The 13,917-nt window shown below is 39.7% G+C and overlaps 1 protein-coding gene across 1 annotated transcript; it reads left to right on the forward strand.

The window, feature by feature from the left end:
- Positions 1-1,452: 1,452 nt before the first annotated feature.
- On the forward strand, positions 1,453-12,717 carry nfascb (neurofascin homolog (chicken) b). The gene is made up of 26 exons (XM_073469706.1): positions 1,453-1,528; positions 1,613-1,718; positions 1,828-2,018; positions 3,232-3,354; positions 3,518-3,697; positions 4,128-4,239; positions 4,368-4,555; positions 4,638-4,769; positions 4,861-5,004; positions 6,085-6,196; positions 6,298-6,461; positions 6,825-6,972; positions 7,074-7,198; positions 7,285-7,386; positions 7,466-7,663; positions 7,826-7,896; positions 8,002-8,224; positions 8,467-8,582; positions 8,894-9,101; positions 9,388-9,510; positions 9,890-10,063; positions 10,252-10,383; positions 10,469-10,538; positions 11,185-11,196; positions 11,415-11,450; positions 11,577-12,717. Exons 1-26 carry the CDS (start codon positions 1,453-1,455, stop codon positions 11,806-11,808), a joined length of 3,498 nt encoding a protein of 1,165 aa, XP_073325807.1. The 3' UTR covers positions 11,809-12,717.
- Positions 12,718-13,917: the final 1,200 nt, after the last annotated feature.

Consider the following 13,917-nt stretch of genomic DNA (forward strand, 5'->3'; position numbering starts at 1 on the left):
AATAAATCCAAACATTTATTTAGTTTCTTGTTCATCATGCGGACAAACTTTGCGTCTGCATTTGTTGATGGATTGAATTATGAGAGCCCGGTCAGAACAGTGAGGCTGAGTGGGTGTTGAGTAGGTGGTGTGGATGGTGCTCATTCATTATTCATGACATGGGTGGGCAGAGTGTAAGTGGCAGCGACAGACAGAAACTCTATTACTGAAGTGTATCAACTCCTCAAGGGTTCTTGACCTGATATTTGAAGGACTGAGACATTAATTGGTATACTGCACAAACAGGAATAATTTTGTGGAGAAAAGTCATTGGAATTATCGGGGGAATTGGGGAAACCACAGAAATGGGGAGGAGAGAGCCCTGATTTGACTTTACATGAGAGAGGTAGGTACTGACAAGTTTTTGTTTCAATCGTATTAACATGACTTATAGTTTAATACATATTTATAGCAATAACATTAGGGAGAGAGGCATCGAATGAAACACTTTTCTGAGTCTTTCTGATACGGCAGTGCGATCTAAGTAGTGGAGATGTCAGTGGCGGAACAATCTTTATGCATGTACTTTAATTAAGCATTTTAATTTTGATGCTACTTCACACTTCTGCTCAACACAAATGAAAAGATTGATCCAGTTTTTCCCAAGAATTTCGTCATGTGAATCCTTTTCTTGTAGCCCCTGTGTCAAATGTTGGAGTGTTAGAAGTCTGTGAGTTTTGAGAAGACTCATTGAGGGGAGTAATTTCCCATCTAAGATGATTTCATTCAAATATCCAATGTTGTATAGAGTTACTTTTGAAAATAACTTTTCACATTACAAGATTACTGCCATTAAAAACATTTTTAGTGGCAGTAATGACATTTTTTCAAATAATATATATTTTCTTTAAATAGAAAATGATTAAAAGAAAAAAACAAGCAGCAAACCTTTGCATTTGAGAGGCTGGAACCATGTTTTGCATGAAAAATGACTTGAATGCCAGTTAATTAACTATTGACTTTAGATGTACCTGTTTAAACAGTTGGGTAGTTTAGTTTACAAAGGCATTATATCTTATAAGCTCCTCATATGTTTTGTATGCAGAAGTCTTAATTTGTTCAGTAACTACTAACTAATGCTGTCAGATAGTTGTTGTGAATTGAAAAGTATATTTTCCTCTTAAATGTAGAAAATATCAAATAGAAGTAGAAAGTGTCAAAGGAAGGAACAGGTTTTGAAGGAAGGATTTTACAGTGTGGTATTACTATTTTTTAAGGATCTGAGTACTTTTTCCACCTCTGTGAGATGTTCAGTAAAATCTGTAGAAATATAAGTTTCATATATACTCCTTTGTTCTCATCTTTAACTGCATTAAATTAAAGTATTGTGCAGCAGATTTTCTCTATTGTTCATTATATAATTTGAGAACAGGAGATCTGGTGAAGTGTTACTGGTTTCCATGCACTGTAAAGATGGGGACACTGGTCGAACCAGCGCTGCTGCTACTTGTATGGCAGAGTGTTTGGGCTTTGGACATCCCTCTGGAAGGTGAGTCAGTAACCTAATGCATGTTTGTGATATTGTCTCATCGCATCTCATTTGCACTAAGCTGATTTATTTCTCTGCCTGCAGTCCGGCAGCCCCCAACCATCATAAAGCAGTCAATGAAGGAGCATATTGTTGACCCCAAAGACACCATGGTCATAGAATGTGAAGCCAAAGGAACCCCTCATCCCATGTAGGAGCTGATGTCGCCCACTGAACAGCTTTGTTAAAACTTGATTATTATCTGCAAAATACCTCACTGTTTCTTTCTGTCTTCCTTCACTTTATGCTCATTCATGAAGTTTCTCATGGAGGCGGAATGGGAAGTATTTTAACGTGGCACGTGACGCTCAAGCATCAATGCGCAGGCGCTCAGGGACGCTGGACATCTACGCCTGGAACAATCCAGAACAGTATGAGGCAGAGTATCAGTGCATCGCCTCCAATGAGTATGGATCGGCATACTCCAACAAGATCAGACTACGACTATACAGTAAGACCAGTGTTGGGACTGTTAGAGAATCAATTACTTGTTTTTATCCACTGACAGAAGCTGTACAGAGACTCCTCCATCAGTATAACACTCAGCAGCAGCAGTTTAACATATGTTCTATACAATATGTTGTGTAGTAAATGACTCACAAAGATCCGCATTGCATAGATGTCAACTAATGTTGTTGGTTGTGATTTTGTTTCCTTTGGTTTTCAATTAGAATTCAACTGTATTATTCTTTAGACCTGCTGAATAGTTCATGTTGTCTTAAAATGCATGTGGAGTCATACAAAAAATAACTAAAACATCAAAAAGATTATGACATTTTTCTTCAATCGCATGACAAGACCAAAACCAGCAGTGTGTTAGTCTGACTCTCAACACTTAACTACCCTGTTAATGGCAGCAAAGTTCAGTTACGTACACAAGCAATGGTGGTAAGAATACTGGAAATCTGTACTCAAGTACAAGTACAGTTACAACTAAAAGGACAGGTATTAAAATAATACTTAAGTAAAAGTACAAAGTATTCTACTCAAACGCTACTTAGAGTATTAGTTAGCATTTAACTATTTATTAATGCATTATCAACAGCAGGTGTTCAATCAAAGAGGTTTCTGTTTCCCCAAATCCTCAGTTTTGTGTTTTTTTTCCGTATATCAGTGTTTTCATTGGCCTGTTTGTGATCAGATAGCCTTATTGGTAACATAGATAGATATTCATTGAAAACTGAATTATGAATTAAAAGTCACTAAATAGATTACATGGTTTCATGCATAAAATCACAGACTTTAAAAAAAATACTCAAACAAAAGACTTAATTACAGTAATCTGAGCAGCTGTAATTAGTTACTTCCACTTCTAATCAAAAAAATAATCAAATCCTGGTTTCTTTCTCTTTTCTGCCATCAGAGGAAACGAAAATACAAATCACCATGTCTAGAACCAATTTTGCATAATAATTAGGTACAGTTGATTATTGTGACCACAACTTACATCAGGTTTGGTTACAGTACACGTGCAATACACGTCTATAAGATACAATCATGTTGGTTTTTAGGTTTCGTCATTAGATTTATTGACAATAACAAAAATATTATAGTAAAACTTGTACTTAATATGTAGATAATATGTATATCTTATTAGCTAATTGGTTTAATTTATGTATAACATGTATATATTAACATGTATATTGTACTTCTGTGTTGTAAAGGAGCCCCTGTGTGGCCGAGGGAGATTCTGGAGCCTGTGGTGATCAGCGCCGGCTTGCCTCTGGTCCTGTCCTGTGACGCCCCACCTGGCCCGCCAAGACCTGAAACCTACTGGATGTCCAGCTGTAAGTGTCCCACATTTGAGTCATGTAACAGGAGGCATTTTAATGATCTGCTAACCAAAAAACCTTTCAAGTATCATAGCTGTTTTAAATGTATCTTCTGTGAACTGACCGTGTTTCATTTCAGGCTCATACGCGAGACCTTTCAACTGGCCCATCCAGACAGCTTTCCCCACCATGCAGCCCGTGCGGCAGGACCGCAGGGTATCAATGGGGGTAAACGGAGATCTGTATTTCTCTAACGTCCTCGTCAACGACTCTGCTGCTGATTTCTGCTGTAACGCCCGCTTCCCATACAAGAATGTCATCCAGCAGAAGATGCCCGTGGTTGTTAAAGTGCTTACAAGTGAGTGTGATTTTAGCCATTATCAGATCTTCTTGGCCACATGTTCATTTCTAATTACTGAGACATATTTCAGGTGTTCACACAGCCTGCAATATGGACAAGTTTACACAGTATATTGTCAAAATATACTTTTACTTTTACACTAACTCTATCTGTTCTGTTCATCAATACTAATTTCTAACCAAACATATACACTAATAATTATTTCTAATGTCTTGTTGGTTTTTCTGTGATTACTATACCAACAAACTGGAGCATTTGTTTTATTTCAGACCTTAAAAAGACTCACCACTTTCTCCAGCTAAACTTACTTATTGTGGTGAGTGTGTGTTCTGTCTCATGCAGCTCTTTTCTCTGATTTTCTGAGTGAACTTGCACTGAACTTGTCTGACTCTGTTGATTGGTGTGCTTGGGTTTGTTTCCTCTGCAGCTCGTACGGTGGCCGAGGCTGCCCCCACCTGGCTGTCTCCCACAGGTTCGTCTAGCACCATAGTGGTCCTGCAAGGGGAGGAACTGCTCCTGGAGTGTATCGCTGCAGGAATGTGAGTGTGTTTTAAGTGCGACTTGTTCAAAAGGCCACAGAAGGTGTCTGTTTGTTTTTTTTCTGTTTAAGTTTTACTTTAATTTCATGAAAGTCGTCTCGTGTAAAGCCTTGTTTATCATCATCAAGGCCAACTCCTCGTATCACGTGGACCAAGGACGGTGACGACCTGGTGGTGATGTCACCCATGAGAGTGAAGAACTTCAACAAGATGATTCAAATCCCAAGGGCCTCTTTCGATGATGCGGGTGATTACGTCTGCACCGCCGCCAATAAGATCGGATACATTGAGCACACGATATCTGTCAGGGTCAAAGGTGAGACACACTCTCAGACACTTGGCTTTTTATTTTTACTGCACAGGAACGTTGAAGCAACTAACATGCTTGAATCTGACAGCGGCTCCGTTCTGGCTGGAGAAGCCCTCTGATTTGGTTTTGGCCCCTGAGGAAAATGGACGCTTAGTATGTCGCTCTGATGGCGTTCCTCGTCCCACAATCAGCTGGTTCCTCAATGGGGAACCGATTGAAAGTAAGTTTTTGGAGATCATAACCACTAGCTGTGAAAGTAAATCGAAATCATATCAACCGCTTCTGTATTTGTCGTTTTTTTTTCCACACAGCTGCTACACCGCAGCCAAACAGACAGGTGTCAGGAGACACGCTGACTTTACGGGGTGTGACCATTTCAAACAACGGCGTCTACCAGTGCAATGCTTCCAATCAATATGGATACTTATTTGCCAATGCTTTTGTCATTGTGCTGCGTAAGTTCACACTCTCATCCATTTTAGTCAATAAACTCCAAACATTTTCAGTGTCACGGCACCTGTAAAATTAAAGTGGCAGTAAGCTGAAAACTGTTTAAAAACCACTGGTATTGTTTTTTTCATTGCTGAGACCTGATGTGGTGATTTACAAGACAAGAGCGTCAAGTGTAGGATTGCATATGTGCCACACAGTGTTGCTATAGCTCAGGCTGATATGTCTTAGGAAGGCTACTCCTATGTAATTTTATACATGGCAAAAGAAGTCAGCATATAAAGCATCAAATGTCATAAAGTAATAGCCGATCTGTGCTTTTTTTCGCTACAACAATAAATATTCTTGACCAAATAAGCAACAAACTAAATAAATTAATCATAAAACAACTTTAGGTACTATCTATCATGAATTTAACTCTCAAAAACTCAGCTTATCTGCCTTATCAGGACTGTGTGGGTGTAGCTGACAGTGACCAAACAAAACATTCAACTGTCAGCAGATTTAAGGTCAAATGAGCAAAACAGAACATGACATCACCTCCAAACCATTCTGAAAGACCTCGGACAGATCGCAACACAAAGCAAAAAATATAGAAATCTCTCGTGTAAAATAATCAAAACTATTACTTATATCACATACTGTATAAATGAATGTGTTCATGTAGGACCGCAGTACTCATATTAAGTCGCTGATCTAGAAAATACTGTGTGTTCAGGGCCTTTAAAAACAAAAAATTAACGCTGTAACACTTTTAAAGGGGTTTTAATTTGCTGTTTTGAGTCTGAGTACATCAAGATTTTAGTACCAACATTGGCAGTGAACATTGGCAGTGAGGAATCCTTCATGGACGAGCTTCTCCACTGACAGTAGCCTCAGAACACCATAATGTAATGATGCCAAAAGATAATCTGTATTTTCAGCAATGAGCATTTGTTTGTTTTGCTCCACGACCTTGAAGAGGCAGTCAGAAACTGTGAGAAATCAGTTACAACACTAGACAGCAGGTTAAGGGAGAGTGCACCAAGAATATTGATTCAATAGTCCATAATGAAATTAATTATTAACTATCAATGTTTCCCTAGATGCAACTCCTCGTATTCTCAGCCCCAGGAATGAACTCATCAAGGTGATAGAGGGCAGCCATACCTTCTTAGACTGCCGCTACTTTGGTTCTCCAGTGCCAGACCTGCGGTGGTGAGAACATGCAGTTTGACTTTCTACTGTAAAGAGTGTGTTCAGGCATCAGCTCATAGTGTATGTGCGTTTGTGTGTGTGTGTGTGTGTGGCCGACACAGGTCCAAATATGGACAAGGGACTCTTGAAGGAAATCGTTTTAAGACCCTGAGTAATGGGACTTTGGAGATAAAACGCATACGGATAGAAGACCAGGGAACCTACCTGTGTGTAATCAGCAACGTCGCAGGAAGAGATGAGAGCCAAGTCCGTGTAGAGGTCAAAGGTGAGAGTCGCACTGAGACCTGTCACAAGTAGACAGCTCTAAGTCCATCAGTTAATGCCTCACATTTACGTGCTCCTTGACATGTGTCTTGAGTGACCACTTGTGATCAGCTTCACTTGTGATCTCTATATACAAACGTCACTGGGCCAAACGGAAACAAAGTATGTTGAGTATGAGTGATCAGATCTCAAATGACTCCTTGATGCATCTTGGGGGTGTTCACACATTGTATCTAGAGCTGTCCACTTGTGATCGGATCACTTAGGACACATGTTGATACCCTTTATACTAAAAATCTTTGACTTTTACACAAATACTTTCTGATTGTGTGTACCATCATGCTGTATAATTCATTCCTCACAGAGCCCACTGTAATTGTCACAAGACCACAGAGTATGAAAGTCATTCGTGGAACCGATGTACGCTTCGAGTGTGGTGTAAAAGCAGATATCACTACTCCAGTCACAACCACCTGGATGAAAGGCAAAAAGCAGGTCACTCTTGGCTGGAGGTGTGTCCTTCTATAGAAATACACACTACAAACACAAACATTTTTGTACTTGATTTAAAAGTTTTAGCATCTTTATCTGACCAGTTTTACTCAATCCTCAGACTCTCTATGGATGAATTCAACCTGGTCATCACTAACGTAAACAGAGGCGATGAGGGCAATTATACGTGTGTCGTTAAGAGTGAACTGGAACAGAAGTCTGCCTCAGCACACCTAATGGTGATGGGTATGACACGTTTAAAATAAATCACATTTCGCCAACCATACAGCGTGTTAGGCTTTTTAATCGTACATGTTTTTTTTTTTGTGTAGACCGCCCAGATCCTCCCACTAACTTGGAGTTGTCAGATCCATTTGAACGAAGCGTAAGACTCACTTGGGTTCCTGGAGACAGCAATCACAACCCTATTACAGGTAAGAGCCGGTCAAACTGAATAAACTACAAAACATTTGTAACTATTCTTTCAGAGGAATTCTTCTCTGTCTCTCACAGAGTACTTAGTGCAATATGACGATGATGACTGGTTGCCTGGCAAGTGGAAAAACCTGTCGACGTACCCGGGGAACCTCAACTCTGTCATTCTGCATCTTTCACCGTTCACCTACTACGAGTTCAGGGTCATCGCTATCAATGAAATTGGAATGAGCCGCCCAAGTCGTCCATCTATGCGCTTTCAGAGCAGCGGTGCACGTAGGTTTGATACATACTTGTTGACAGAGACAGATACGTAAGCCTGTATGTGTAGCAAATCTTTAAGCAACAGATATATGTTAAGTTGTATAAATCTTTCATTTAATATAATGCTGAACTTTTCCTTTAAAGTTAATGATCTGCTTTGGTTCTCCTGCACAGCGCCAGATGTCATCCCGAGGAACGTAAAGGGTGTGGGCACATGGAGGAATAACATGGAGATCAGCTGGGAGGTAACTGGGATTAAACCAATCAAAAATCGTACAACTTTAATATTAATATTGGCTGTTGAATATTTTAATTTCTGCCACAATGGTCACTGTGAAGCGTGCTTTCAGCCTCTGACCTGGAGAGAGTGGAACGGGCCTCACTTGAAGTATCTAGTGTGGTGGAGGAGGAGAGATTCCAGAGAGGAGTGGAAGAACGCGACCACTAAATGGCTGAAATACTACATCTACGATGCAGATACCTTCACTCCTTATGAGATAAAAGTCCAGGCTGTCAACGACTTTGGACTAGGTCCAGAGTCTCCAATTGTCACTGGTTACTCTGGAGAAGACCGTAAGTATCAGCATCATAATACACAGATGACTAACAAAGGAAGAAGAAACCAACATGAAGTGTCTGTTTTAACTTGAATCTTAAGTCATCACCAATGATTTCGGATGAGTAAACCACCCGGTGTGTACTGAACATGTTCTCCTTTTGTTTTTAGTGTGTTTTCTAAAATCTTTACCAATGTGTCCTTCTCATTTCCTCTCTTTGTCTTCACTGACCACTAAGACAATCTCTGATTTCCCCAGGTCCCTTAACTGCACCCCTGAACCTGAGAATATCTGATATCGAGGCCACTGAGGTGACTGCGCACTGGGACCCAGTGTCACGCAGCTCTATCATGGGAGAACTGAAAGAATACAAGGTGTGTCTGTTGTTAATTCAATGTTGGATAATGGATTTTGCTTGTAGCTCCTATACTCATACTATACTCAATAATAATCCTCCTAATAAAAGCTCTTTCTTCCTCCAAACACATGTACACTCTGATACAGGCAGTTATTTGGCCAACTGAATATAAAAACCAGTACAAAAATATGAATGCATGCATATTAATACCCGAAACTAAAAAAAGTGCAGAAACTCAAACTTTTCTTGAAAAATTGTTACCAAAAATAATAATCGAGTGCTGGCAGCAGAATCAAAATGCTGATTATGTTGCTTCTCATCTGTCAGATCTACTACTGGAGGGACAGCAGCCAGCTGAGGTGGCTGAGGGTCAACAGAGGGATGAAGTCCAAAACATTTCCAGATGATCCAGAGCCCTCTGGGGTCCTCACTGGGCTCATCCCCTACAGCAACTATAAGATGTATATAGTTGTGACAAACAATCGATATGAAGGGCCGCCCAGTAACAATATACACTTCTCAACACCCGAAGGAGGTAAGACAAGTATCTAATTTACAATCCAAGGAACAAGATAATCTGTGGTCTGTGTCCTAGTAGGCAAATCACAAGTTAAAACAAAACTTTGGTATTTTTAAACTGGACACGATTTTCCCAGGTTTCCTTTCCTTAATGTTTTTCAAACACCAAACTTAACAGTCTGAGCCCATCAGTGATAAAAACAAGCTCTATGTGCAGTGGGTGTCTAAAAAACACCAGTCACCCTTCAATGTTTAATTCCAAATCTTAAGTGTGTTGTTTCCTGTTGCACTTTTGTCTGCAGTACCATCTGCTCCCAAATCCTTCAGGATCCAACAGCGGCATCTGGACAGTATTTATGTCGACTGGGACCTACCAGCAGAGCCCAACGGTATCATTACCGGATATTCCCTCAAGTACCAGACAGGTAAGCTACCCCAATATCTGAAACACTCTCAAACACCTCTTGAGATGTTTCTTTCCTCACAGGCTACACTTTCAAAGCATAATGTGCAGTCCTCCGAGGAGAAACAGCAAAGCCCTAATAATGGAAAAGGAAACGGTTCTTTTCACTAAAGCAGGTAAAGGCGTCCACAGGACACTCAAGTCCGCATCCCGGTAGCACATAATAGCGCACTTGAATATGCACTCAAAAACCAAAATACCACTGAAGTGTTTTCTCTAGAGGGTAATGAACACTTGTGTAGGCACTCTCCCAGCAGTAAGGTACTTAACAGCTCAGTTGTGTGCACTCTACCAGCATCAAGAGTCCTCCTAACGCACTGAAATTTCCACTCTCTCCACAGTGAACGCCACCAGGGGAGAGGAGCTGCGAGTCGAAGAGTTCCCTCCGAATGTAACAAGTTTCTCAATCCGGCGATTAGACCGCTACACTCGATACAGGTTTTCCGTGGCAGCACGAACTCAGATAGGGATAGGGGAATGGCACACAGAGGAGTCACCCCACTACACCACTGAAAGTAATTTACTGCCTTTTTCGTGCATCAACACATTTGGTGGTCTGCAAAATTAACACTCTGAATTGGTTAGGTGATGTTGACTATGATGATGATGATGATGATGATGTGTGTGTGTGTGTGTGTGTGTGTGTGTGTGTGTGTGTGTGTGTGTGTGTGTGTGTGTGTGTGTGTGTGTGTGTGTGTTTCAGTTTACGCTCAGGACCAGGTGGACATCTCCACGCAGGGCTGGTTCATCGGGATCATGTGTGCCGTGGCTCTCATCGTGCTCATCCTACTGATAGTCTGCTTCATCAAGAGGAGCCGAGGGGGGAAATACCCAGGTACAGTGGTGATTCCTTCATATTCAAGATGTCCAATAACACCTAACTGTATTTCTTCTAACAGTGTAGCTTGATTCAATTTTAGTACGGGATAAAAAAGACATTTCATTGGAGCCGGTGGATGACAAAGATCAGGAGGGATCGTTTGACTACAGGTAAGCGTTCCAGCAGACAGCTGGCAGAAAATAAATAAGAAATACTGATCTTCCAAACTGTTTTACAATATTGTATTTTAATTTTCCAAGGTGTTTTATGTCATGTACTAGTATTTTTATGATGGCACGGTAATAATACTCAACACTAGATCATTATGTTTCCCATAACACTGTACAGCACTATCGTTATTGAGAACTATAACAACAGTAGCTTTTTATTTACATTGATTTGCTCTGTAGCTGTGCATTAGTATTCTGTTTGGTGAATTAAAGCTGCTCTGTGGTGCACATTAGCACCACCAACTGTCAATAAGTGACAGAGCAGGAAACCGTACACATGAATGTTTATCACGTCACATGCATGTAAACAAAACAAACAAAATGGAGGCCACTCTTAAAAACATTGCTCCCTAGCGCTAATAGTGGTCAAAGCCTCCACAGGGTGCCTTTAATTTTGATCAAATTCTAGCTTGGTGCTGCACAGTTACAAATCAAATCTGTTTACAGTGTTGTGGCCTTATTTATGATAACTCCTTGACTGTATTTACATTATTTTCTTTTTTTTTCTATTTATCCTACCTTTTCTATCTAAACCTTTATTCCCCCAAAACCTCAACCCTGTTCTTTTCCAACTGAACCACTCAAGGTCTCTTGAAAGGTATGAAAAGACTAAATATATTGACAGTTAAAGTGTGCAGTCATTGTTTATTAATTTGTTAATATAGTATGTAACCGACAGAAGTTTAGAGCTGTACATAGTTCATTTACAGAATACTGGAACTGTTATCTGCATTTGTTTTAGAGGACAACCAATGAAATATGATAAAATCATAGATCCTAGACGTTCATTTTAAACAAATTCTCTTTATATTTTAGGATAGCACGTGTCTCCACTCTGCCTTACCCCCGCCGGTATGTACATGAACATTTTAAGTGTATTGAAACAGGTTGAGCTTTTTTCCACCATCCTGTCTTTCTTCTAGTGCTGACATAATGTGCCTCAAATATGAACTTTTTCTTGTTTCTATTATTTTGTAGGGATGAGGAAAGAGGGCTTCAAAGAGGCCAGTCTTCCATGGAGGCAATGATGAAGCGATCAGACAGTGATGACAGTCTGGTGGATTACGGTGAAGGAGGAGAGATACCCTTCAACGAGGATGGCTCGTTCATTGGCCAGTACACCGGGACCAGGAGAGATGTCAGGGAGTTAGACTTTGGTGGAAGTCTGGAGCTTCACTCTCCAATGAATACCATCTACTCTCTTGCATAAAACTCAAAATTAAATTCCTGACTTCAGCTCAACTCTCAACTGTCTGCCAAGAGACTCTACTGTGCTTGTACCCTCCACCCTGAATTAAGAATTTGTGGTGCTCGTCTGCAGGAGGGAACAGCTGCACCCCGAGCTGCTGTGACCCTCTGTGTTCTTGCAGTTATAGAAGAAAATGGTGGAATAGTTGGGACAATACTCGAAGTGAGAAGCTCACTCATGTGATAGAAGGCAAGCTTTACCTTTCGTGTTTTGGTAATGCATTACCTGTAAATAAAAATGCTGTGTGTGTTTGTGTGCATTGAGTACACGTACATGTTCAAATATCCCGTCAGTGGAGATCAGAAGAGATAGAAGTGGATCAGTTTATCATGTTGATAAAAGCAGTTGCAAGGACCAAATTTAACTACAGTTATTATGTCTTTTTCTTTCAGCTAATTCCAATAATGACATTTGTGTTATTTTTACATCTTGGCTGTTTGAAATAAGGGCTGCATATACTTTCACCATCAGGGAGCCGTTATGTAATCCCTGAACTTTTGCCAACAATTGATCTATACACTTATGTTAAGGGAACAATGTGAGAGTATAAAAGTGCTGGTGATAAGCGAATGATAGTAAATGATCTATATAGACTAATGATTCATCTGTATGATCATTTTGCGAATTGTCCTCTGATGGGAGGCAAGATAAAAATAAAAAAAAAAACCTTTGGTGAATCAAAAAGCAGCCATAAACCAGCTGATAAATCAGAAAGTTTAACTTAACTGTGTCCTCAATTCACCCTGTCTGGAGTCGGATAGAATCATTAATCTTTATGTAACAGCTTAAGTGTATTTGACCCCTAACGTCACCTGTGTGTTACCAGTTATTATGTCCTAAATGTAAATAAAGTGGAAATATTTATTTCTAGTATGCCTGATATGTCTCAGTATGTTGAATTAAGCTTCAGTTTCCTGATTTTAAAGGGGTGGTTTATTCTTTGAATGTAATTCTTGGAATTACTTTTAAGCCATCAAGAGGACGGTTTAAACAAATGTGTCTGAATTATCAGAATATGGTACTGTACTTAATTGACTTTGACTTTAAAAATTTGAAGAAAAAAATTTAGGAAACGTATTTTCTTGTCGAGTTAGTTGAGAACTAACTTGGCATAGCATACAGACTGTCAACTTTAGCATCTTAGTTACCATACACATGTACTGTATGTGATAAAAACTTCTCTTTTAAGTATCATCAAATAAGCAGTTTTACCCCATATGTCAAACTGTTCCTTTAACTCAGAATTGCCCAAAGTGAGGCCTGAGGGCCAAAGTTGGCCCATCAAAAGGTTTGATTTGGCCCACCAGATGTTTCTTGTGAAAAAAAAAAGGAAAAAGAAAAAGTATAAGTACAATAAGTATAATATTAATAACTGTTTGTGCTATATATACATTCTTAGGCAAATATTTTCTCTTTAAATATGTAGGATCCTTATTTATCGATTAGTTTTTGTAATCTGAGCATTGTGGGCAAAGTGACACTTTGTGCAGGAAGTCAGTCAATTAAGGGACTTTGGATCCTTGTAGGGAAGCCCTGAGAGGCAAATCAAGAAAAAAGAAATTAAAGAACTTTGAAAGATTATCCTGGCAGAACATTTTATTAACATATTTCTTAAGTCTTAAACACAGAAGAGAGAATTAGGGTCCGACTTAGAAAATATGTTTCCAGAATTGTTTTCTCACTTGACTTCAGGGCTTCTGTACAACTTAACACAGTGCTTGCTTTTGGCCTGTGGTCCATCATTAAATTCTAGTTTTGGCCCTCCAAAGGGGAAAAAAAATTTGGCATCCCTGCTTTAACTGTTGACGCAAGACCCTAGTAGTTCAATCCCTTTGAACTCTGGCCAAATTGCTGCTCTATATGATAACTCATATCATGGAAGGATCCTACAGCGTATTGGAAAAGGACATCTTATCAAAAACCTTTCAAGCTTATCAGGCCTCTGATATGATACCGTACTATATTGTATTGCTTGACTTAACAGTGTATTTATTAGTTTTTACAAGGGTGCCCCTCTGATTACAGATCGTAAAATCGTAAAGGTTAACATACAACAAGTCAAGACATGCC

The sequence above is a fragment of the Pagrus major genome, chromosome 7 (assembly GCF_040436345.1).
Source record: "Pagrus major chromosome 7, Pma_NU_1.0".
Classification (NCBI taxonomy): domain Eukaryota; kingdom Metazoa; phylum Chordata; class Actinopteri; order Spariformes; family Sparidae; genus Pagrus; species Pagrus major.